The 24,382-nt window shown below is 47.7% G+C and overlaps 1 protein-coding gene and 1 long non-coding RNA gene across 8 annotated transcripts in view; one reads left to right on the top strand and one right to left on the bottom strand.

Annotated features, from left to right (window-relative positions):
• The first annotated feature begins 5,546 nt into the window (after positions 1-5,546).
• LOC125991206 (uncharacterized) lies at positions 5,547-7,721 on the top strand. 4 transcript variants are annotated; one of them, XR_007489210.2, is made up of 12 exons: positions 5,547-5,664; positions 5,721-5,867; positions 5,952-5,984; positions 6,082-6,121; positions 6,179-6,203; positions 6,298-6,350; positions 6,444-6,496; positions 6,550-6,654; positions 6,732-6,810; positions 6,902-7,148; positions 7,397-7,507; positions 7,582-7,721. It is a non-coding gene; the product is annotated as an uncharacterized lncRNA (long non-coding RNA). The 4 variants fall into 4 exon arrangements; XR_007489209.2 differs by having other exon boundaries at positions 5,721-5,871; positions 6,737-6,810; XR_011086070.1 differs by having other exon boundaries at positions 5,721-5,871; positions 7,401-7,507.
• gpam (glycerol-3-phosphate acyltransferase, mitochondrial) overlaps positions 6,225-24,382 on the bottom strand; it is a 42,094-nt gene continuing 23,936 nt past the window's right edge. The window contains exons 14-25 of one of the 4 annotated variants that reach the window (XR_007489192.2): positions 24,166-24,236; positions 23,700-23,967; positions 23,453-23,628; positions 23,306-23,383; positions 23,097-23,234; positions 22,828-23,017; positions 22,592-22,650; positions 21,310-22,507; positions 16,895-16,944; positions 7,565-7,741; positions 6,698-7,145; positions 6,225-6,396 (exon numbers count right to left, since the gene is read on the bottom strand). Coding sequence is in view for 1 of the 4 variants with exons in the window: in XM_049758852.2 (XP_049614809.1) it covers positions 22,391-22,507; positions 22,592-22,650; positions 22,828-23,017; positions 23,097-23,234; positions 23,306-23,383; positions 23,453-23,628; positions 23,700-23,967; positions 24,166-24,236 (1,097 nt within the window). In the remaining 3 variants the exon portion in view is untranslated. Of the gene's footprint in view, positions 6,397-6,697; positions 7,146-7,564; positions 7,742-16,894; positions 16,945-21,085; positions 22,508-22,591; positions 22,651-22,827; positions 23,018-23,096; positions 23,235-23,305; positions 23,384-23,452; positions 23,629-23,699; positions 23,968-24,165; positions 24,237-24,382 lie in introns of those variants that run through there. The other 3 variants (XR_007489194.2, XR_007489193.2, XM_049758852.2) reach the window with 3 other exon arrangements.

Here is a 24,382-nt window from a genome sequence, read left to right as displayed (position 1 = left end):
TGCGGAGGAATTGACAATAAAGGAGACTTTGACTTTGACTTTGACTTTGACTTGACTTTGACTTTGAATCTCAGCCACACTCGCTGTGTGTCTGGTTTGCGCCCGTCTGCAGAAGCCGTTTGTCAGCGAAGGCATCCATTGCGTCTGTGAGAATCCTTTCAGAAAAATGTTGTGAACCCAACAGATGTCAGCAGTATCTTGTTTGACACAACCGTCATCTCGCCCCTGACCCAGCCGTAATCCTTCTGTTCTGTTGCACAAGATAAGAATAAGCAAGGCAAAGCAGCAAGCATACTGAGCAGTAACATTATGAATAAGTACTCATTAGAGAACGCATGATAACATGTATATAAAATTTTTCTAACACACAGCTTCTGCCGCATCTTGCACAGCGGTGGTCAGAGGTGTTATTGAAATCTTGAAAATGCAGATTTTTATTTCTCAGTCTTTTGCCGTTGGCCTGCTGCCTTAGGATGTCTTCGTAGGCGACAAGACCTTCTCTCGTTTTCTGTCTCCAGTAGCTTCTGTCTTGGGCGATAGTTTGCCATGTGTTCAGTCCGATGCCTGCGGCTTTCATATCGCGTTTACAGGTGTCCTTGTAGTGCAGCTGGCGTCGTCCTACTGGCCTCGAACCAGACGACAATTCGCCAAACAGGAGATCTTTGGGGATTCTTCCCTCGCCCATACGGGTCACGTGGCCCAGCCAGCGCAGGCGTCTCTGCTTGAGCAGGGAGAACATGGAAGGTATTTTGGTCATCTCCAGCACTGCGTTGTTGGTTACATGATCTTTCCAGGTGATCCCGAGGATGCGACGTAGACATCGAAGGTGGAAGGCATTCAGTTTCTTCTCTTGTCTTGCATGGAGCGTCCAGGTTTTGCTGCCATAGAGTAGAGTTCCTTGTCAATAATCACCTTGTCTGAAATGGTAGAGCCCAGGTAGATAAAGTCATGGACGGACACCAGCGTGTGGTTTGAGATTGTGATTGCCGGTGGTGTTACAACATCCTGGCCCATCACTTGTGTCTTTTTTAGGCTGATGGTTAGGCCGAATTGTTCACAGGCGTATGCGAAGCGAGACATGAGTGCCTGGAGTTCCTCTTCTGTGTGGGTTGCAACAGCTGCGTCATCAGCGAACAAGAATTCTCGGAGGCACCTGGTTCGAACTTTGGTCTTGGCCTTTAGTCTTGTGATGTTAAAGAGGTTGCCGTCGTGTCTAGTTCGTAAGTAGATTCCTTCTGTGGCGTTTCCAAATGCAAACTTCAGCATGACGGAGAAGAATATACTGAACAGGGTTGGAGCCAGAACACATCCTTGTTTTACCCCGCTGCTGATGTTAAATGGTTTGGATGCATTGCCGTCGTGTATGATAGTTCCTTGCATGTTGTCATGGAATGATTTGACAATGCTCAGCATGGTGGGGGGGCAGCCAATTCTTTCCAAAATGTTGAAAAGTCCTTTTCTGCTCACGAGATCAAAGGCCTTGGTTAGATCGATGAAGGCAAGGTAAAGTGGTTTTCTTTGTTCTCTGCATTTTTCTTGTAGTTGCCTCACAGAGAAGACCATATCTATGGTGGATCTTTCCGCTCTGAATCCGCATTGTGATTCTGGGTAGACTCTGTCGGCCAGGACCTGCAGTCTTCTTAACACTACGCGCACGAAGAGTTTGCCGACAATGCTGAGGAGTGAGATTCCGCGGTAATTGTTGCAGTCACTTCTATCACCCTTGTTCTTGTATAGGGTGACTATGTTTGCATCCCGCATGTCCTGTGGCACTTCGCCTTCCTTCCAGCACAAAGAGAGGATCTCGTGAAGATGTTGGATGAGTGTACCCTTTGCGCATTTCAGAACTTCTGGAGGGATGCCATCTTTTCCTGGTGCTTTGACAGACACAAGGTCTTCTAGCGCGCTTTTTGTTTCTTCCAGGCTGGGATTTTCGTCTAGCTCCCTCATGATCGGCAGTTCTTCAATTGAGTCGAGAGCATCTTGGCTAACATTTGTCTCACTGCTGTACAGTTGTGAGTAGTGCTCTGCCCAGCGCTCCATTTGCTGACCTTTATCGGTGATGATGTCCCCTTGGGCTGACTTCAGTGGGGCAGTGGTTTTCTTCGTTGGCCCAATGACAAGTTTTATTCCTTCATACATGCCACGGATGTTTCCTGTGTCTGCTGCAGTTTGAATCTTGACGCAAAGTTGGATCCAGTAATCATTGGCACATCTTTTGCAAGCTTTTTGCACTTTGCTGCAGGCTGTTCTCAGTGTCTGCAGGTTTTTGTTGTTGGGGGAGGATTTATATTGTCTCAGGGCTTGCCTCTTTTGTTCTATCAGAGGGAGTAGCTCTAAAGAGTGTGCCTCGAACCAGTCTGTGGATTTTGTTGTTTTCCGTCCGAGTGTTTGCATTGTAGACAGCATCTCTGAAGTGTTCCCATCTTTTGGAGGCGCTGCCCTCAGGGGTCTCTTCAAGGGCTTTGTCTACTGCGGCTGCGAATAGTTCTACTTTTCGAGGATCAGATCGTGTTGATGCGAGCTCTGCCGACTTTCTTCGAGTGATGGACTTTTCTCGGCTGTAGCTTCACTCTGCTGCATACGAGGGAATGGTCAGTGTCGCAGTCAGCACTCTGGTAGCTTCGAGTCAGCTTGACGTCAGACAGATCGTTTCGTCTGGTTAGCACGAAGTCGATCAGGTGCCAGTGTTTTGGTCGTGGGTGCCTCCATGAAACCTTGTGCTGGGTCTTGGTGCTGAAAAATGTGTTGGTGATGCAGAGGTTTTGTTGGCAGCACAGTTACAATAATCTCTGTCCATTTTCGTCGATCTTGCCAATTCCGAAGTGTCCTAGACAGGATGGCCAGCTGTTGTAGTCCTGGCCAACACCGGCGTTGAAATCTCCAAGGATGAGCAGCTTTTCGTTGGGAGGTATGCTCTGAATTGTGTTGGTGAGCTCATCATAAAACTTGTCCTTGGCTTCTTGAGATGATGGAAGTGTTGGTGCGTAGGCACTGATAAAGTTCACCACGCCTGTTGATGTTCGGAGCTGAAGTTTCAGGAGTCTCTCTGTTCCCTCGCATGGCAAGATGGAACCAGATAGGCTGTTCCGATAGGCGAATCCCACGCCATGTTCTTTTGGTTCACCAGGCTGTTTTCCTTGCCAGATAAAGGTGTAATCTTTCTCCCTGATGCAACCAGAAGAGAGGAGTCTTGTTTCCTGAAGAGCAACAATGTCTAGCTGTAACCTCAGAAGTTCGTTGTTGATAACGGCGGTCTTTCGGGCATCATTGATGGCTTGAAGGTCTTCAGAAAGGTTAAGGTTCGCACATTCCATGTGCCAATTTTCAAGTATGAGGGGGGGGGGGGGTTCCTTTAGTTTTCCCGTTTTGTTTGCATTTTCGACCTGGTGTAAGACTTTGTCGGGCTACTTGTCAGGTTTCCTCTATGACCCACACACCCAGTGGGGCAAGTAGACCGTGGCGAGGCAGCACCTTACTGGCTGGGGACTGCCCAGCTTGAAGCGGGCGGTAGCTGCCCAATGAGACGCGAAGATCTCTCCCACTGTCGAAAGCAACCACTGGCTCCTCGCTCTTCGCCAATCGAGCGGTGGCTTATAACCGGTAAATCTGCTGCTTTCCGTTTTTATTCCAACGCTGTGACACGATGCTGAAGTGGACTCTTCAGGGCGCAGAGCCTGGGCATGTTTCTATGGAGAACAAGCTGTTGCCCATGTAGCAGGTTCCCCCACTCCACTCCGCTGGACACACCAGGGGAAGGGCAGGGCCAATACTGTCTGAGTGCCGGCGAAGTCGCAGGAGTTGCCGGAAAGAGGTTGAATCAACAGAGGATCCGCCTTAGGGACTCCAGCTCCGGATTTTTCCTCAGGGTTGACTCCCGAAGCCTTTTCCCATGAACGGGTGTTGCCGCAAGGCAGCGGAGGTTTGAAATCAGAGTTTTCCTTCTCTTAGAACCCAAGGGGAAATTGATTTTCTGTAGGGGTTGACTCCCTTAGCCCATTCCTCCCCCGAGGAACCCACTGGGCAGTGGTACTATTTAACCCATAGTTTGGGGGCTGGTTCGTGGGCACCAGGAGCCAGACCTCCTCCGAGTCCCTTGTAGTTCCGCCTGGGTCCGTGTTGTACCCAGTTACCGTGTGTCGCCGCGTGGAGGCACTACACAGGGCTTGCTGTTAGAGAGGCTATGTACTGGCAGGGAGAGACTTATGCACTCGGCTCTCCCGTTCGCAAACTGCTAGCCAGCGGTGAGGGTTGACAGTGAGAAGTGACATGCACTAGGCACTCCACCAACACACTAGACGCATCACAACAACCCGACTTGGTCTTATGAAGTCAGACACACAATTAAATACGTACGTCTTACGATATTAAACATACAGGCTTTTGGCTCGATAGTTTATGAAGCGGTTCATGCAATGACGCCAAGCTACCGCAAGCTACCGCAAGCTACCGCAAGATTCACCTGTATGTAACCCAGCGTAAAATGAACATGTCCATTTTTCCTTTTCATCTTTGCTCTTTCTTTAATGTGACCAGACGTCCTCTATTTACCGGACATGTCCTACTTTTGAGCTCTAATAAGTTAAAGTTGGAATAATGTGAGACTCGAACTCGGTTCTCCCGAACATAATGCAAAAGCTCTCTCCACCGCACCATTGAGGCTTCTGCAAAACTGAGGTAATTTGGTAATTATATCTAATTTTAAGCAAGTCAAAAATATAGCATACACTACCAAAATAAAACCACCAAATTTCCCTGGCAAAATGGTTTTTAACTTTACCCAGTGTTCGGGCGACTATGGTAACTAAGGTAATTTGGTAATTTAATCTTTAAACAAGTTGAAAATTGCCAATACACTACCAAATCAAGACCGCCGAAGTTCCCAGGCAAAAGGGCAGAATGGTTTTTAACTTTGCCAGGTGATCAGGAGACTATGGTTCGAGCCCCACACAAAGCAGTATTTGAGGGAAAGTTGGATCAGTGTAAGACTCGTACTCGGTTCTCCCGAACATAAGGCAAAATGTTTAACCACTACCCCAATGAGTGTTCTGCGATGGAATAGTAATTTGGTTTTATCTATTTCGTGAGACATATCCTATGAATACATAAATTATTTCGTGAAATTTTCAATGGCAAAATGGCTGAATGGTTTTTGACGACGGTTGGTGTCCAGCAGCCTCGGGTTCGAGACCCACTCTGTGCACCATTTTCAAATAAATAGAGCGACTTGTAAGATTCGAACCCGCCTCTCCTGAATCCAAGGTAAAAGGTTTAGCCATTCGAGCTCTTACACAGCTCGGTCGAGTGTTTGTAATTGAAGGTTACTCTGAACTTTTCATGGATACCTTCAGGATTTGTGATAATACAAACAAATCATTCATCACCACATATCAGGCAATGGTCGAGGGGATAACACTTTCGCCACTAACGTTTGCAGTGCTGGATCGAGGCCCAAACCTCCCAAAGATACCTCTTTGCAGTTTTTCTCTCGCGCCTGTTAAAAAGGGTTCTTTTTTTCTTCTTCTTCTAATGACATCATCACAAAAAGAGCATAAAAGGCGTCAAGAACGCAACGATCATTCTTTCACTCATCTCTGACAGCGAGCGCCACGCTGCTCTGGTCCACCTGCTGCGCCAGCCGCACTCCATTCCAGAACTGACAAGGTGGATGTTCAATATTTGTTAACCTTTTCAAACTAACTGCTTTTGCTCTCTTTCAGCGTCAAGTTGCACTTTGGGCGTGCTTCCATCTTGCAAGCTAAAACGTTTGCAGAAGTTAGCGTAGGGAGTTAGCGTCTTCAACGACCACCAAAACGCATTTATTTGGCGTGCATTTTGGTGCAACAATATAATTGAAGCATTTAACGGTGGGTAAGTACATGTACATTTTGAAAACTATAGCACGCACCGTGTGGAAAGAGCACTAACACAATTTTTGCACAAACATTTAGCAATGTCTGGACGACAGCGCCGTTTGGCCGAAGGTAAGTAGACAAAGCAGCGTTTGCATAAATCCACCAGAGAATTACTGAAACGGGTATTTCGATGCATTCATGTAAATTTTCTGCTTTCTGTCTGCAGGTGCCAGTCTTCAAAACGACCCCGTTATGGCCGACTTTCTGTGAGTTTTAAAGTCGACTCTTTTAATTGACTGCTTCTAATTGTCTTCTCATTTCAGCCCACAGGCCTGCATCTGTAACAAAGTGAGCAGATTGACTGCAAAATGGCAAAAATATTTTTATTAGCAAGTAATCTTATCAAAGTATCTAAATCAAGCATTTTTTCTTTTGTAAGCAGGGTCCAAAATGGCCGTCTTGCAGTCCTCGCATGGCTTCATGAGACACTTGCAGGTCTACTCTTGGTGAACACGTTGCCAAGCCCAATTTACTTGTTAGGCTGAAAATGTAAAAGCAGAATGGTTGTAACGTTATCGTGTCTTTCAGACCAGCAAGCTGTGGTTGGAGACATGTCTGGTGCTGCCCTCTATTCCTCACTGGTGAAACACGCACGCGTCAAACATTTCAGCTTGCTCTTCCTTTTGTCCACCAGGTGGTGCCAAAGGACCTAGTTTCTGCAGCATGGATCTGCTGGTGAGGATCTACACAAGGTTTTGAACCTGTGGCATCATCAACCTCTTGTCCGACGTGCTGACAGGTGACAACTTACTACAAATTTGGCGTTGTTAAAAAGCACTTACCTGCTTTATTTTTTATACCTCCCTCTTCCTGCAGAGCAGTTTCCAGTAAGGATGCAGTTGGAAAATCTGCCACTTGTTTGCGAAAGGAACAAGCCCTCCAAAACCATGCAGAGGTTCCTCAAGGCTGCCTCCACTTTCAGAGTTGACTCAAATAAAATGTACTAAATGGCTGCTTGATATCTCCCTTGTTTGTGTTGTGTGCAGGTGTCCACTCTGGAGAGTCTTGACAACATTTCAGGAATTCTGCCAGTGGCCAGCTGCTTCCAGTCTACAGTTAAAAATAAAACTAATAAACTTGAATGGAGTTGTGTCAATGTTCCTTTTTCATAACAGGCAGAGGTGACAAATCCTGGTCCACAAAGTGCAAAGCCTGCCACAGTTTGTCTTCAGCCACAGCTACTCCTGTGAGCTCGTTCACCTGGATCGGTGCTGCCTGAAGAGCCCTCTGCTGGTAAGAGAAGGAAAGTAAATGACATTTTAGCAAACGTTTCAAAATTTGAATCTGTTTTTTTTTTTGTGTCCAATGTGGCGCACCATCAAGTACCTGCTCGCAGCGGAAGCTAAGGACCAGAGCAAAGCTGCATACTAGCAGCACTTAGTTTTTCTTGTTACTTATTCAACTCTAAGGCAACCTGAGAAGTGAGGCACTTGAAATGCTCATCTTTATTCCAATAATTTTTGTCTCCTATTTTCTGACAGGCAGCAAGGAACAAAATCAACTTCCTGGGTCATGCTGCAAGGAACAAAATCAGCTTCCTGGTCATGCAGCTTGCAATACTCGGTGCCATGAACAACTCTACTTGTGCACTGGTATGTTTCATGCCAAAACATTTTCTGCACAAAACGTTGACTTAGTTTTTTACTTACCAATCTTTTTGTCTCAGGTCCAGGCATGGAGTAACACTCGTCCCACTGGCCGACCACTCCACCACTTGTCCCTCTGGCCGACCGGTGGAGTAACACTGGTCCCACTGGCCGACCACTCCACCACTCTGCAACGAACAGACTGCCATCCAACTTGTTACTTTGTTGTGATTGTTTACTCTGCAAAACAAATAAAGCTTTATTACAAATAACACAAACTCTTCATTTTCAAACATCACAACTTAAACTTTAAAACAAAACAAAAAATTTTCTTTCTAATAATTTTTTTTTTTCCCCCCACCACAAAAATTTCTGGATTTTTTTTTTTTTTTTACGGATTTTTTTTCTGGTGAAATTTTGAGAAATGGGGTGGAATCATGACTGCAATACTGCGTTATGATTGGGTGGAGCAATGAGAATAAAAAGCTGTGGTTGGTTGAAAAGTGGGCGTGGATATCCAAATGAGGCGCTCTGTGATTGGTTACAATTTTAGCAGGCGTGGTTTCGCTAAAATGAAACAATCTGATTGGTCAGATGTGATTATGCTGCATTCCGATTGGCTATCAGAAAGAGGGCGCGGTTATGCAAATTTTATGCCGAGATGTGATTGGCCAGGCTGAATTTGGGCAGAGGTAGGAGGCGGGGAAAGTCGCACTTCGGTTTTGGAAGGCTCTTTTCAGCTTTGAGTTGCGTGTTTGCCTTCAGCCACTGAACAGACCCAGGAGGTGGCCTGTTATTAGGTACACCTGAAAGTGTTTGACTGCTTCTCTCTGTCTCCACATGACTCAAAGTGACTGCAATTGTACAATTACATCACTTTGACTCATGTGGAGACAGAGAGAAGCAGTCAAAGACTTGGGTCTGTGGCAGTGATGCTCACCTCAAGGCTGAAAACTTGTGTCCATACTCCATAATAGTGGACACTTAGGCTTTGGAAGTGCCCAACTCAAGACTTCGAACAGTACTTTGCCAATGCAATGACCATCAAGCATGAAAGACTTCAAATGAGCAAATTTGCTCATAAATCACAAAGACTCGCATTGCACTTGAACAATTTATTGAATAGAAAAGCAGTTTAAAAAGGCCCTGTCTCCATGGAAGCAGATTAAGTGCTTGATGAGCTCAGGTATGATGTCACTTACTTCTCGTGCCAGGGGGGAAGGTGAGCACATGCAAACACTGCAAACATCTCTTACTGGGACAAAACCTAAGTGCCAGGTACTCCACAGTACCACCACCACCACCACACACTTTTAGACAAGTTTAACCATGACACTGACGCAAACCAAGTTAGTTAAATTTCTGACTAACTTGGTTTGCATCACTGTCATCAAAAAACACATCCAGACGAGTGTGATGATGATATTGTGCAGTACCTGGCACTTGGGTTTTTTGAGAGATGTCAGCTGCTTGCATGTGCTCACCTTCTTCTTGGTGTGCCATGACAATATGACATCGCACATCAGCTCCTCAAGCACATAACACTACCAACTAACATACCTTATACACAATTTTTTTTTAAAATTCAAGTCATATTATTAGAAGAACAAAGTGGTCCACTTTCACTTTTCATGTGTGCCAACTATGATAAAAAATATACTTTTAAGTTAAAATGCAAGAAAATGTTTCAAAACTATACTTCTTACATTGACATGTAACTTTAACCATTGTAGAGCAATTATTTTGTTTCTTTTCACTGTGGCCCAAATAAACAACAGGACATAATTCATTTGGGAAATGACCAATTTAAATGTCCATTGATGACATTTTGGACTCCTAATATTTTAAGTCCTTATATGACACGACCGTCTACATTTAAGACTAGGAGGCAAACGTTAAGGTCGTTCAGATCAAATAAGGTGTGCATGAAGTTAAGATACATACGGTGAATAAGTTTGGAACTTACGTGTGTAACGTGTACGGTAAAGTCAGGGACTTACGCGTACTAAGGATAGGTCAGGGACCTAGTGCTTCGTCGTGGCGGACAAGGGTGCGGTGACGATCGTATTCAAATAGCTGGGGTTTTTCAGAGATCCTCGAGGGGAAGTGAGGCCTCCTCAAAAAATATCCGGTGGTAACAGTTCCTCCTGTGAGAGATCAGACCGCTAAAATATCCAAAATGAACCAAATTGGGGGGAGAGTGTGTGTGCGCGCAGAGGATCCTCATGAGTGGGTGTGTATATGACTGTGTGTGAGTGAGATGTGTGTTCTATGGAAGAAATCAGTAATGGAGAATGTTTAGGAGGCTTTTGAGCGATAATAGGGAAATTGAGAAGTGGACAATGGTGTGTTTAAGTTGGTTAGAGAAACTAAGATGAGCAAGGTGTGGCAGTAGAGAAAATAAGGCGTGTGACAGAAAGTTACTAGAACGGTGGCTTGATAGGATGAGAATAAGAGACAACAAATGTTGTGTAGAAGACATTGAAAGATGTCGAATGTGAACATGATGAAGGGCGCAACAGCAAAGTTGGCCTGCCCTTTGAGAGGTTGAGACTGATGAGCGTGCCTGCACTCGCGTGTAGTCGCGGGTCTGGGCTGTGCGCGTGGGCCTGTGCTATGATTGTTGCAGGAAATGGCCAGCCTGTAACCAGTCAACATTGATGCCGCGACCCCCCTCGCACGGGGGGTGCTATGGCCCGGGCGGTGCAGGGACAGTGTGAGTTTCTCAGTGAATGTTTGAAGCAGTGAGATTGAAGGAATGTATATGCTGATGTGGAAGTGCAAATTGTGAGTGGTATTGACCGATAGAAAGTGGCAAAGAAGCTACATGAGAGATGGATTCGAATCCCTTTGTCTGTGTGTGCGTGCGTGCGTGCGTGCGGATGAGTGTGTGTGTGTGTATGTGCGGTTGTGTGCGTGCTCGGTGTATGCGTTCATGTGCACACCCTGTGTGGGTGCAGGCGTGTGAGGAGGAAGACGGCATGGATCAGAGAATGTTCAAGAAAGGGGGGCTAACTCGTAAATAATGAGGAGCTATTGGGAGTAATCTGTTTGTCCTTTCTTTAAGGTTAGGTTAGGTTAGCAACACGAGCGATTTAGAGGTTCAAAAGAAAGACAGTTAAAAGAAAATAACATTTTTGATTTGGACAATTGCAGGCTAACAAGAGCATGAGAAAGAAGGGTAGAGAAAGCAGTGAAAATAGACAAGGAAAGAAATGAATACAAGGGTATTTATCCATCTTTGCATGATGTGACACACGCGAGTGCCCCGACACTCGGAGTGAGCTATGTTGGACCGCCGCCGTACGGCGACCACGGAGTAATGGCTCCGGTGGTGACGTTGGGTGGCAGGATGGTAGTGGATGTCGAGGGCGAAGGCGAAAGGGCGGATCAGAGTATTGTACAGTTGATTGAACAAGCAGTAAATAAAGAGAGGCGACGGGCCCGGGAGGGGGACACATCCCGCGTGGACACATCCCGCGTGGACACCTCCACCCCCGGTCCGAGCCCTCAACCGTCCAATGTGACGAAAGGAGAAAGCTGGCATAGACTTACTGCCGAGAATGAGGAGCTAAAAAAGAAAATTGATCAAGCCGATGAGCAGCGTAGACAGGAAGCGCAGATGTTAAAATGGGCAACAGAGAGAAAGAGAGAGAGACACGGAGAAAATATAATTTGCGGATTGGTCAGGCACAGATGACACAGGCCGAGGTGCAGAAAAATGAATTGATGTGTCCGCTGGTGACCACATCGGGCGGTCAGCACTACGAGCCCATGGTGCTCCGTGATGTGACCGCGATGATGGAAAAGATGCCCCCACTTCACAGAGGAGGCAAGGTGTGGCTAAACAAATTTTTGGCTCTGATGAGTGGGCAGAGCTGTACACTCGGTGACATGCGCCAGATGTTGGCAGGAGCATGCTCCCTAGTGCAATTGCAGGCAATTGAGGAAGCAGCAGGCACAGCGAGACTGGGGAGGGAGGTGTGCCCTTGCCACAATTAGCAGCGCCCCTGTTTGGAAACATTAAATTGACTTTCCCACAACCCACCGATTTGGCCTCCACTATGTTTCCTTATGATGTGAAAATGTCACCTGCACAACATTATGTAACGTGTGGAGAGTTGGATTGAAACCACAGGTCGCCATCCGGCTCTCACGCACGAGGCAGAGGTGCTCTTCCGAACGGCGCTGCTGGATGGACTTCCGCCAGATGTGAAGAAGCAGCTAATGTCAGATCCTGACATTCTGGTTTGTGCCGAAGAACGATTTAAACGTCATCTTTTGCATCACTGCAGAATGTTCACTGAGTCACAAGCTAAAGTTGAAAACGAGACAGACGCATTATCTAAACAGTTGTTGAAATTACAGTTGGCAAAAATGCATGGTGAAGCTAAACAGTCTAAATCACAGAAAAAGGAAATGCAAATGTCACAGGCTCTTCAGGTGGTGGGGCGCGGAAGGGGCCAGTTCCGGGGCGGATACAGAGGCCGGGGAGGGAGTGCACCTGCTTACCCGGGGAGGGCAGCATACAAACCCCATTCGCCCAACGCATGTTTCATCTGCGGCGAAACCGACCACTGGGCAAAAGAATGCCCACAGTATCGACCGCGCGGAGCCACCCGCCCACAAACGCACGGAGGTCAGTACTACCAACATGATGATCTCTGGTGTGGACAATTTGAATAGGGCTGCCCGGGGAGCCAGGAAAGCAGTGGCCCGGCGGAGCCAATGCTTCATGTGACAGTGGAAGGAAAAACCTGTGAAGATGCTGGTGGACACAGGAGCAACTTATTCATCAATAAACACTGCCCTTCCTGTATCCTCACTGTCAAAGAAAACAACAACTTTAGTCGGCTTCTCGGGACAACCACGTGCTCTGCCTTTTACCAAACCACTTGAAACTGTGATCACTCGGACAGGGTGTAGACTGTGGCACAAATACATCCATTCCACAGACACTCCGATCAATTTGATGGGAAGGGACTTGCTGTCAGCCGTTCAAGCCAGAATTCTGTGTGGGCTAGAGGGAGTGATTATTCAATTTCCAGATGGCGTCAGCATCCAGTGCTCACAGCAGCTACAACAACATGGTCAGTGGCTGATGGCGCCCCTACCGGCAGAAGCAGAAACTGCAACCATCTACTGGGCCAGGCTGGAGCCAGAGACCCCTGCTGGTGGTGGTGTGTTCTCGACCTACCTACTGTGGAAGCCCTGGATCTGCTCACTGGCGCCATACCACCCACCTGTTGATCCTTTGCATTGCACTCTATATTATGAGCGAAAAAGTGATGATGTATATCGGGATTTGTTTGAAGAAATTGAAGGGCACATGTGGGATTTAACTTCATCGTGCATTTTGATTGGTAAAGAGGGAGTCGCAGCGGCAACTGAATTGACATATGAACAAATGCAGTGGTTCAAAATGACAGAGAAAGGGGTGCCACACATTTCGCTGGCTCTTGCCCCAGGACACGAGGCCAGACAATTGGGCTCAATGGTCAAGCAGTTGTTGCAACAGACCGATTGGCGGAAAACTCACATTCCTAATTTGTACTGGTCTGAGTCTCAGAATGCATACCAAATTAAACAACCCATGGCAGACACAGGATTGCTGGAGATGATGTTGGTGTCCCGCACACACGGTAGGGAGTTAACTGATCATGAGGACGCTGAAGTAATGCTGGCGGCCTTGCCCGACACACTGTGCTCCCAGGGTCCATTTGATGTCGGGTTTTGTCATTCGGTGGCCCCAATTGATCTCCAAATGGATGAGACGCAGCCTATCAAACGGCCTCAATATCGTTGGCCGAAAGAGGCGGACCAAGGCATGGAAGACACTCTGTGTGGCCTCTGGGACGCAGGGGTGTTGGAAGTGTCCGACGGCCAAATCGCACTCCTTGCTGTGGCGTTACCAAACTGGGTGGAGCTTGGGTCAAGGTGGACAGGAGCTTCATTGTGCACTGAGTTTGACAGATCTGAGGAGATTTGATAAAAAATTGAATAATGCGTAGAGCTACAGAGAAAAGCATCATAGTCAGAGATTGAACAGATTTGGATAAAACAAATAGGCTAAAACGGTAAGAAACAAGAGCGAGATCTGATATTTTGGCTTGTCAGGCTTAAGAAGTAGAAGTCGAGTTAGATACATTTTAGAATCGGACATTTGGACTAAAGTGGATTCGGTCAAGAGGAACAGGGGCATTTTGGCATTTTAACAGGGATTGACAGCAAGGGAGATTGAGGATAGAAGATCTGGACAGCAATGACGTAAATTACATTAAAAACTGCCCATTCTAGGGAGAGGGCTTGGCGCTCCCTGTGTGGAGCTGCAGCTTTGCAGAGGGGGGCAGACCGCGCGAGGGAGTGGATGAAAGGAGTGGAAATAGGTGACGATTTAAGGAAGCAGGGAGAGATGCTGGATGGTGTGACAGGCAGGATTTTTAGGAAGAGAAAAAGGGGCGAGTTAGACTCGCCAAGAGGGGCAATAAAGAGAAGCAGACTGAGAAACATATTTGAGCTAGACAACAGGAAAAAGGGGGAGAGCCAAATGATGATGTAAAAATCCAGAGGGAATAGTCGGACCCATCTTTATTGAATTTAATTAGGATAATTAATGGAGATCGAGTTTGTAGGACCAATCTGAGGTTATGGAGTCAATGTTTGCCTGCACACTAACATACTAACTTTGCTTAGTGTGGGAGGAGAGCTGAGTGATAGAGACGGATGTGTGTGTCTGCGAGTGTGTGGATGGGTGCGTGCGCATGCGATCATCTATGACTGTGTGTGCGCAGTATGATTGGCCAGAGAGGTCTGAAGTTGGGGTTATGTGTTTGCAATTGAGGATAAAATTCCTCTCACCTGAAGGGGTGGTACAGACTGGAGGGTCTGGAACTGGTAAGTGATGAGTTCTGACCGGAACCATGGCTCAATGATCAATCAGGGGCACCATCGACAACAAAACGGTGTGATGGAGAAGGCCCATTTCAGTGATATGGTCAGACAAGACAGAACTAGTATCGAACAACAAGACTTTGGACGATTTGACGTGTGACGACTTTGAGCTCACCCGACGGGGTGACGGACTAGGTGGACAGTGACCAATTGTTTGACGCTTGAACGTGTTTGTGACAATAGCACGCTCTGCTTTGTTTTTTTGTGTGACTTGATATTTTTTTTTTTTTGCAGCATCAGCCACCAGCCAAGGAGCGGATTGCGCGTTGCTTGCGTAACTTGTTTTCCTTCTTGCAGGTTGTCGATTGCATTCGTGGAAAGTTTGTGTTGGATTTACAAGAATATGTTAACCCTTGCCCTTTTGGTTTTTATGATGAACTTGTTGATGACGTGGTTTTCAGGACATGATCCGCGGGCGCCAGGACTCATTTTATGACTGTTTTTATTTTGATACTTGATGTCTGTTTTTGTGTGTACAAATGTCCGCTGTCAGCCGGGCTATAAGCTCACTGACAGGAGTGCGATGATTTTTGTTTGTGTTGCCGAGTGTGTGTGGTGGACAGTCAAGTTTCAAGGACTTGGGGTGATGGTGCCGGGGCCCAGATGGTAACTAGAGGTTCCGCGGGCCTGGCTACAATGAGTGTGGTGATGAGAGGGGACGCTTTGCAGGTTCCTTTTGATACGTAATGACACATTGGGTGAATGTGTCAAAGAGGGGGAGTGATAAAATAGAAATGGGTGAGTAGGTTTCAATTTGTAATTGTGATATACAAAGTTTTTTCCAAATTCACTTGTTTTCAAGCTTTAACAGGACATGCCAGAATTCACCCAGCGATGATGGAAGGAGCAGAGGAAGACCAGTGACATCTGGTTGTGGTGTGGAGATGACAAATTACAGGATCGCTTGCCGAAGAATGCGTCAGGTATCTGTGCCCTCGTGTCGTTGATAATGCCTGTGGTGGTTGTCCCCATTCAAATACAGAATCTCAATTGGAACCTGGAGTCCCCACTGGCGGGGCTCCTGAAGCGAGCCAAAAGAGACGATTTGCCCCCGTGGTTGAGCGACGACGATCCAACATATATTGACACTATAGGAGTGCCCCGGGGTGTGCCAGATAAGTATAAACTCGTTAATCAAGTGTCCTCGGGATTCGAAAGTATCTTCCTATGGATCACCCGCAATAAAAATGTAGACCGTATTAATTACGTTCATTACAATGTCCAACGACTGGGTAATTATACAGCTGAATCATTTGCCGCAGTTCATGAACAATTGGCTGCAACGTCGTTAATGGCGTTCCAAAATAGAATTGCGTTGGACATGCTATTGGCTAAGGAACATGGTGTGTGTGGAATGTTTGGTGATACATGTTGTACTTTCATCCCAAACAACACGGCACCAGGAGGCCGACTGACCAGGGCGTTGGAAGGATTAAGGACACTGAACAAAAAGATGAAAGATCATTCAGGCGTACACACCGATATTTGGTCTGATTGGATGAAAACGTTCGGAAGCTGGAAAGGCCTCATCATATCTGTGCTTGTTGCTGTAGCTATTTTTACTACAATTATGATTTTATGCGATTGTTGTTGTATTCCATGTATTAGGTCACTCACTGTCCGGTTGATCGAGAAAACCGTTGGCCCGTTGCCACCGATGGGCCAATATGCCCTGGTGACTCAACATGAGCAGCGGGGGGAAGGAAGGACCGACAGCGCGCTGGTAGCTGTTTGCTAGGGTAACGGGTGATGACCTCATAAATGAGGTCATGAGAGGGAATAAAGGGAAATGTGCTTTCGGGAGTTTGCAAGCATATTTTAAGGTTGTGTTAAACTTATAATCATATTAATATCTAGTATTGGAGTGCTCGTGTGGATTGGTGGGTGGCGAAGAATGTGCAGGCAAACTGCATGAACTTGTTTTCGTTGAAGTGTTGTGTATAGGCCCAGACAGGGAGTACCGGACGAGAACACCTCAAGGTCGTTGAGGAACGAGAACAACAGCACGTCTATGTGGCCCGGGCTTCGCGGGAAAATCCAACCACCTGACCTCAGCGATAGCACCGACACGGGGAGGAGATGGCCATCGACCAATCATCTCACAATATTTTGCATGCTTTAATATTCATATTGTGTTTCTTTAAAACTGGGCAACCCGGAAGAATGTGTCGTCTTTTGGTGGTCACAAAAACGCACGAGTTTTAGTGTGAGGGACCCGGGACCCAGGCCTGTATTAGTGCGTTTTGTCAGGAATAAATAATTGGTAAATTTGGTCTAATTGATCTACTGGTCTTCTCTTTGACAGAACGAACTCGCAAAATTGTTAGGTGCGCCAGTGTGTGGATTAGGACATAGCAATTTATGTGTTAAGTGTTGATCGCAATTTGGAGTCAGATCAATAACTAGAATCCGTAACCTAACAGTAGGAAGGGCATGTAGTACCTCTCGAGATATGCAGATAGACGACCAGTAGCCGACGTGAAGCCTCCAGTCTTCAAGTTTGGACATGGAAAAATATAGAAAACCAATGTTCAAGTCAAACGCTTTCCTTAATTATTCATTGATTGACAGCCGAGTGAGTGCAACTCGTGGGTGGTTGGGCATGCTAGCTTATGCTCCACCTCTTGTTTCACAAGAGCTAGCGAGTTTCCAATGACGTAACGACTAACAAACATTCTCCTTTCCTAATAAAGTTAAAGTCCCAATGATCATTGTCACACACACATCTGGGTGTGGTGAAATTTGTCCTCTGCATTTAACCCATCCCCATGTGATTTTGATCCATCCCCTGGGGGAGAGGGGAGCAGTGAGCAGCAGCGGTGCTGCGCTCGGGAATCATTTGGTGACTCCTAATGGACCTAATAGCAGTCCACTTCCTGATTGGCTGTTTGATCTGTGACGTCAATTGGACACTCCATTAGGTACACCGCCATTTTCAGGTGTACCTAATAACAGGCCTCCTCCTGATTGGCTGTTTGATCTGTGACGTCACTTGGACACTACATTAGGTACACCGCCATTTTCAGGTGTACCTAATCACAGGCCACTTTACTAGGGAAAAATCATGGTCAAAGCTTAACTGAAAGTGAAAAGTGCCACACCTGCCCTCACCCCCACCTCCTGATTGGCTGTTTGATCTGTGACGTCACTTGGACACGCCATTAGGTACACCGCCATTTTCAGGTGTACCTCGTAACAGGCCACCTCCTGATTGGCTGTTTGATCTGTGACGTCACTTGGACACTCCATTAGGTACACCGCCATTTCAAAGTCAAAGTCAAAGTCAGCTTTATTGTCAATTTCTCCACATGCCAAAGACACACAAAGAAACCGAAATTTCGTTCCCCCCTATCCCACGGTGACAAGACATGGCTCACAACAGACAAACAAGTAAACAAGTATAACAAAAGCGTGCTGAATAAATATGAATAAATAACACAACAATAAATAAATAAATAAATAAATAAATAGGAGGAGCAGAAAAAAAAAAAGGAGCAAGTGCGCGTACAGCAGACATTCCCGAAAGTAGCGCAACAGTGCCGCACGCTACGCAGAAGGGGGTAGCGAGTTCAGGGCCCTAACAGCCTGGAGAAAGAAGCTGTTGGCGAGTCTGGTGGTGCGGGAGCGCAGGCTCCTGTACCTCTTCCCAGAGGGCAGAAGGTCAAACAAAGAGTGAGCCGGGTGACTCACATCTCTGGCAATCGAGGTTGCCTTGCGGGCGACATGGGAGGTGTAAATGTCCTTCAGGGAGGGTAGCGAAGCACCAATAATCTTACCAGCCGTATTCACTATGCGCTGCAGGGCCTTCAAGTTCTGTTCAGTGCAGTTACCACCCCAGACAGCGATGCAACTGGTGAGGACGCTCTCAATGGTGCCACGGTAAAATGTAGACAGGACTGCCTGAGGAGCACATGCACGCCTGAGCTTCCGCAGGAAGTACAAGCGGCGCTGAGCTTTCTTTGCCAGTGACGAGGTGTTTTCGGACCAGGAGAGGTCCTCACTGATGTGCACCCCCAGGAACTTGGTGCAGCTCACCCTCTCCACCACAGCACCGTCGATGATCAGCGGCAGGTGTGTTGTGTGACCCTTCCGGAAGTCAACAATCATTTCCTTGGTCTTATTGACGTTCAGCAGGAGGTTGTTGTCCCTGCACCACGTGGTCAGAAGGTCAACTTCCGACCTGTACCGAGTCTCGTCGCCCTTCGTGATGAGACCCACCAGAGTCGTGTCGTCAGGAAACTTCACTATGCGGTTGTCGCTGTAGGTCGCAGTGCAGTCATGCGTCAGCAGGGTGAAGAGCAATGGACTGAGCACGCAGCCCTGGGGGGCTCCCGTGCTCAGCGTGATGCTGGCGGAGATTTTGTCGCCAACACGCACCACCTGAGGCCTCTGACAGAGGAAGTCCAGTATCCAGTTGCAGAGGGAGGTACTGAGGCCCAGCTCGTCGAGTTTGCAGATGAGTCGCTGCGGCACAATGGTGTTGAAGGCAGAGCTGAAGTCCACAAACAGCAACCTCACATATGAGTCCTTTCTCTCCAGGTGGGTGAGGGCCGAGTGGAGGGCAGAGCAGATGGCATCCTCAGAGGACCGCTTGGCACGGTACGCAAACTGGAAAGGGTCAATGGTGGGGGGGAGAACGGACTTGATGTGCTCCATGACCAGCCGCTCAAAGCACTTCATGATGATGGGCGTCAGGGCGGTAGTCATTGAAGCAGGACGGTGCAGGTTTCTTTGGCACAGGAACGATGGTGGCAGCCTTGAAACACGAGGGGACGATGGCCTGCTGCAGGGAAACGTTAAAGATGTCCGTGAAGACACCCGACAGCTCCCCAGCACAGTCCTTCAGCGCTCGACCCGGGATGTTGTCAGGGCCCGCCGCCTTACGGGTGTCAATAGCGGCAAGCACCCTCCTCACACCGTCGGCAGAGAGGCGCAGGGGCTGCTCGTGCGGGGGGGGAGTGGACTTCAGTGGGCAAGTGCTGTTCTGGGCGTCGAAGCGAGCAAAGAAGCGGTTCAGATCGTTCAGCAGACGGACGTCGCCCTCACAGCTCCTCGGCGCGGGCTTGTAGTCCGTGATGGTCTGAATGCCCCGCCAAAGGCTACGTGCGTCCTTGCTGTCCTTGAAGTGGGTGGAGACCTTGCACGAGAACGCCTTCTTCGCTTCTTTGATGCCTCGGGACAGGTCGGCCCTCGCTGTCCTCAAGCCAGCCTCATCCCCCGCTCTGAAAGCCTTGTCCCTGGCCCTCAACAGTCTGAGGACAGCCCCCGTCAGCCACGGCTTCCAGTTCGCGCGAGTGACGACGGATTTTGAGCAAGTCACATCATCGATGCACTTTGTGATGTAAGAGGTAACAGAGTCAGTATACTCCTCTATGTCCGTCCAATCGTTGTAGGTGGCTGCCTGCTTAAATAAGTCCCAGTCAGTGGTGTCGAAGCAGTCACGAAGTGCATCGGAGGCACCCTCAGGCCACACTCGAACCTGCCTCCGAACCGGCCTGGATGCCTTTACCAATTGTCTGTATGCGGGCAAAAGCAAAACGGTGAGATGGTCAGAAAGCCCCAGATGGGGGAGGGGGGTGACTTTGAAAGCTCCCTTTTGCGCCGAGTAGACTAGGTCCAGGAAGCTGTCTCCACGTGTCGGAAAGGGAACATGCTGGTGAAGCCTCGGGAAAACAGACTTCAGGTTGGCATGATTGAAGTCTCCAGCGAAGATGGTGAAACCGTCAGGGTGCGCTGTTTGCTGTTCACTGACAGCCTGGTACAGTTCACCAAGCGCCGCGATCCTGTCTCCTTCGATGTTGGAAGGCGGGATGTATACCGCGACTAGCAGAATCGCGGTAAATTCCCTCAGGGATATCAGGGATACCTAATAACAGGCCACTTCCTGATTGGCTGTTTGATCTGTGATGTCACTTGGGCACTCCATTAGGTACACTGCCATTTTCAGGTGTACCTAATAACAGGCCACTTCCTGATTGGCTGTTTGATCTGTGACTTCACTTGGGCACTCCATTAGGTACACTGCCATTTTCAGGTGTACCTAATACAGGCCACTTCATTTTCAGGTGTACCTAATAACTTTATGCATTTTTTTGTACATGTCAAGAATGTGTATTTGACTACTTGCTCTTTATTTTGGGGGACACCAACACATATTACACAACGTAAAACACATACTTATTGTCATATAAAGCAGTTAACCAAACACACACGAGCAAATGTTTCCCTTTTGTTGCCGTTTGTCACTCATCCAATGACTTTTCCAGTAGAGGTGGACAAAAGCCTTATTTCCAGTGAGTTTTGTCGATTGCAGTGTAACACAGTAGGAGCCATGGAGGGCAAACGGAGCAGAGGTAAGTCAAAGCTGAAAGGGAGTTGCTAAGGGGTCCAACTCAAACGCTATGTCTTTGCAGGACTTGCTCAATGGGAAGCTAAACACAAAATGTTTTTTTGGGTCAAGAGTGCAGACCAACTCCTGCATTAGTTTGCCCACGCTGGATGTCTGGCTTCATCCAGTACACACATGACCACACTGCAATGTGTCTGAAATGTCTGAAAATTCACTCTTGCATAAACAGCACCTCCTGTCTAATGTTCTTTTTGTAGTGCAGCAGATAAAATAAAGACACTAAACCTCTTGTACTATTTTATTTACAAACCTACTGACAATTATGCTGGACTTTGTTTTCTTCTTTTACTCTTGGCTGGTGATTCTTGTCTTTATGACTTCTTACATATATAGTCTTTTTCTTTGTGACATGCATTAAAAAAGACCAAGACAGTAGATTTAAAATAGGGTCATCTGCTTCCATGATACAAGCGTTTTAACCTGACATTGTGTCACTTGTGTTTCGTACCGTGTGATGTTATTGTCTTCGTTTTGACTTCCAGTCAAGGCCAGGGGTCCCTATTCCTTTGTCCACACAGCAAGTCCACCTGAGTTTTGGACAATCATGACAACACAATACATTCATCAGGACTCCTCCTCAACATAATTCACAGACTTGGGACCATTAAGTACAACACAAAGTCTACTTTAAGAGCAAACATGCAGTACAGTACATAAAAGTGGCATTGAACTTCACAAAATGTCTGCCACATTCCAAATCATTCAAACATCTATGTACGTTTTGTCCTTTGACATGCCGCCGTCCTACTGTACAAATCTGCATCAATACGTGCAGGTTGAAAGATTAAATAACCATGTATGCTTGCAAGAAAATCTTTCAGTAGACTTACTTGGACCTTCAACGCACACTTTCTGTTGCTTTAGAGACATTTGCTACTTTTTAAGACCTGTTGTGAGGTGGCCATGTGTTAAAAAAACCTAATACCACTACCAACAACAAAATAATCAGCACAGTCTCATTTGCCGCCGTCCTCATAGTTGCTATGGGAACATGCAGAGCCGGTTCACCCATTGGGCAACGTACCACGGCGGGTACCGGAAAATTGGGAAATGATTCACCTCCAGTAAAGTTATACTAGCTACTACTACTAACTAACCCTCCAAATCTGCTAAAACTTGATTTTATATTTGGGTGACAGGTTATCTTATAAATGAAAGTTGATGGTAAAAACAACATTGGAGCGCCACCCACATTGGCTCTGCAATAATGTGACAATAAGAGGAAACAAGGCTACAGTGCTCTTTCAAAGGCTTCTTGAGTACAGCCCAAATAATTTGACAGGTTAGCAAAGTGCACTACTAGACAAGATTGCGCACTACGACGCCGCGCCCGACAGCTCTTCTACTCGCTTCTTATGGATGCCTTCTGTAAAAGACAGCTTGCCTGCCTACTGGATATATGGAGCTGTACTGCTAATGTAAATTATGAAGGCACTTCCTGGTAGCACCTAGAATCATATATTTGAGAGAACCAGTAAGAAGCCCTTATGTGACGTCGGACGGGAGCCTGAAGCGACAAGGTTTGGGGATCACAGCAGGCAGAAGCCTAAAATGTACTGCAGCAGTTTGTTGCGGTTGGCCTGAGGTAGGAAGGTGGCGCTCAGCTCCAGCGTGGTCACACGCTCCTCTCGTCGCTCCTTGAGGACCTGAGGACAAAACACATGCCGCGAGTCCCGTCAAATTCCTAAAAGGTGATCTTTCGGTTAACGTTCCGAATATATTTCGGTTACCCCGAGATCCTTGAATGTCCTCACTGTGTTCTTCACCAGGTAATGAGTTGCACTTTCACCTGAAGCAAAAAAAAAAAAAAAAAGAAAAAAAAAGAAAAGTTAATCGTGAAGACAAGTTCAAATCAAAATTTGGATCGAAACTGATTGAAATGGTGATGAAACCCTTCACTTTTACAACCCAAGCGTCGTAATGCACTGATGTACATCTTTTAAAGCAGCGGCTCGCGCGCAATCACCGTAAGCAGCGATCCTCCTCTCGGTGCGCGTGAGCAGGTATCGGAAGAGGCGCTGCGTGTACTCTGGCTCGGCCATGGGCTGACTCAAGCTGTGCACGAAGATGGCAGCGCCGCTGTAGGCCTCCAGGACGGGGCTCAGGAGCCGCTGCAGGAACACAAAGAAATCCCGGTGCTCTGCCGACAGGCTCACCTGGAAGCAGACGTCGGCTTGAATTTAACGCTCCTCAAACTTAGTAGTCCCGGGAAGACTATACAGAGCAAAGATGGACCTTCAGATAGCGATCCCGCTGCTCCTCTCCAAAGTCGCTGTCCTCGTCCTCCTCGTCGCTCCTCCAGGAGAGCGGCTCGGGGAACTTTTGGGGCCAAGGTTCTTCGGTGGGACTGGGGCTAAGTTCCTCCTGGTCTTCCTGACACACAAAAAGGCCATCAGGACAGAGATTGTCAAGGGCACAGGTAGTGTGGTTCGCTCGAAACAGACCTCGGCCACATAGAGGACGCCGTACTGGATGAGGCGGGTGACGGCATCGTGGAACACCTGGTAAATAGTCTGGCAAGGCTGCAGGGCGCAAACAGGCAGGCTTGACTCTATGTCACGCGCATGATCAGAGTGCAGCAGAGAACCTACCGAGGCCACCGCCACCTCATTGACCAGGAAGTGCGAGAGGCCGGCGGCCTTGCGGATGAGCTTCTCCTGACTGAGCGGAGAACCGGCGGCCGCGGCGTCGGGATCTCGTGCTGACGCCAGCAACGACAACTCAAACTCGTCCGCCTGCTCCCGCTGCAGGGACAGGATGCTGCAGGCTGCGCGCAAATGCATTTTGAAAGTTAACCCTTTTTTTTTTTGCACCACATCAGAGAAAGCGGCAACGTACCGACGATGGCGTCGGCGATGAAGACGTGGAAGAGGCCGTTGCTGTAGAAGTTGAGCTCGAAGAGGGCCGGAACGGTGTGGCCGGGCGCGATGGTGAACTCGCCGTTGCGGTTGGCGCCGCCGGTGACGGCGATGCAGTTCTCTAGCAGGTGCAGGGCGCGCATCACCACGTCCTCAGAGTTGCCCGAGAAGCCCAGGTCAAAGTCACGCGACAGCACCTCCTCCTTCATGTTGAAGAAGTCCTCCACCAACTTGGAGAGCGCCACACCCTGCGAGAAGAGAAGCAAGCTCACATTTCGTCACGTGCGGCGCAGTTCCTGCAGGGGGCACTCGTGCTTCAAAGTTCTGATCACGGAAGCAACCTGATCTCTGCGCAGTCAGGTATGTGTGACATTTGCCTCACCTTGCTTGCTAGAGGTCAATTCATTTTACAATTGAATATTCGACTAACAAATAAGCAGACATACCTGTCTGTGTCGGTAGAGCAGCAAACAGGCCACGATGTGCGTGGACATGATGGCGGACGACTTGTTAGCCGCTGCAAGGGGGTGGGGGGGATGACAAAAGGAATGTTGAACACAGAAATAGACAGAGTGGCAGCGTGGTGCTTATCTACTCATACGCAGACAGACAGGAGAGGCCTGAAACTGAACGGACGGTACCCCTAAGCAATATGGATGAAAA

The sequence above is a fragment of the Syngnathus scovelli genome, chromosome 21 (genome assembly GCF_024217435.2).
Source record: "Syngnathus scovelli strain Florida chromosome 21, RoL_Ssco_1.2, whole genome shotgun sequence".
Classification (NCBI taxonomy): Eukaryota; Metazoa; Chordata; class Actinopteri; order Syngnathiformes; family Syngnathidae; genus Syngnathus; species Syngnathus scovelli.
This window is presented reverse-complemented; position numbering and strand designations above follow the sequence as displayed.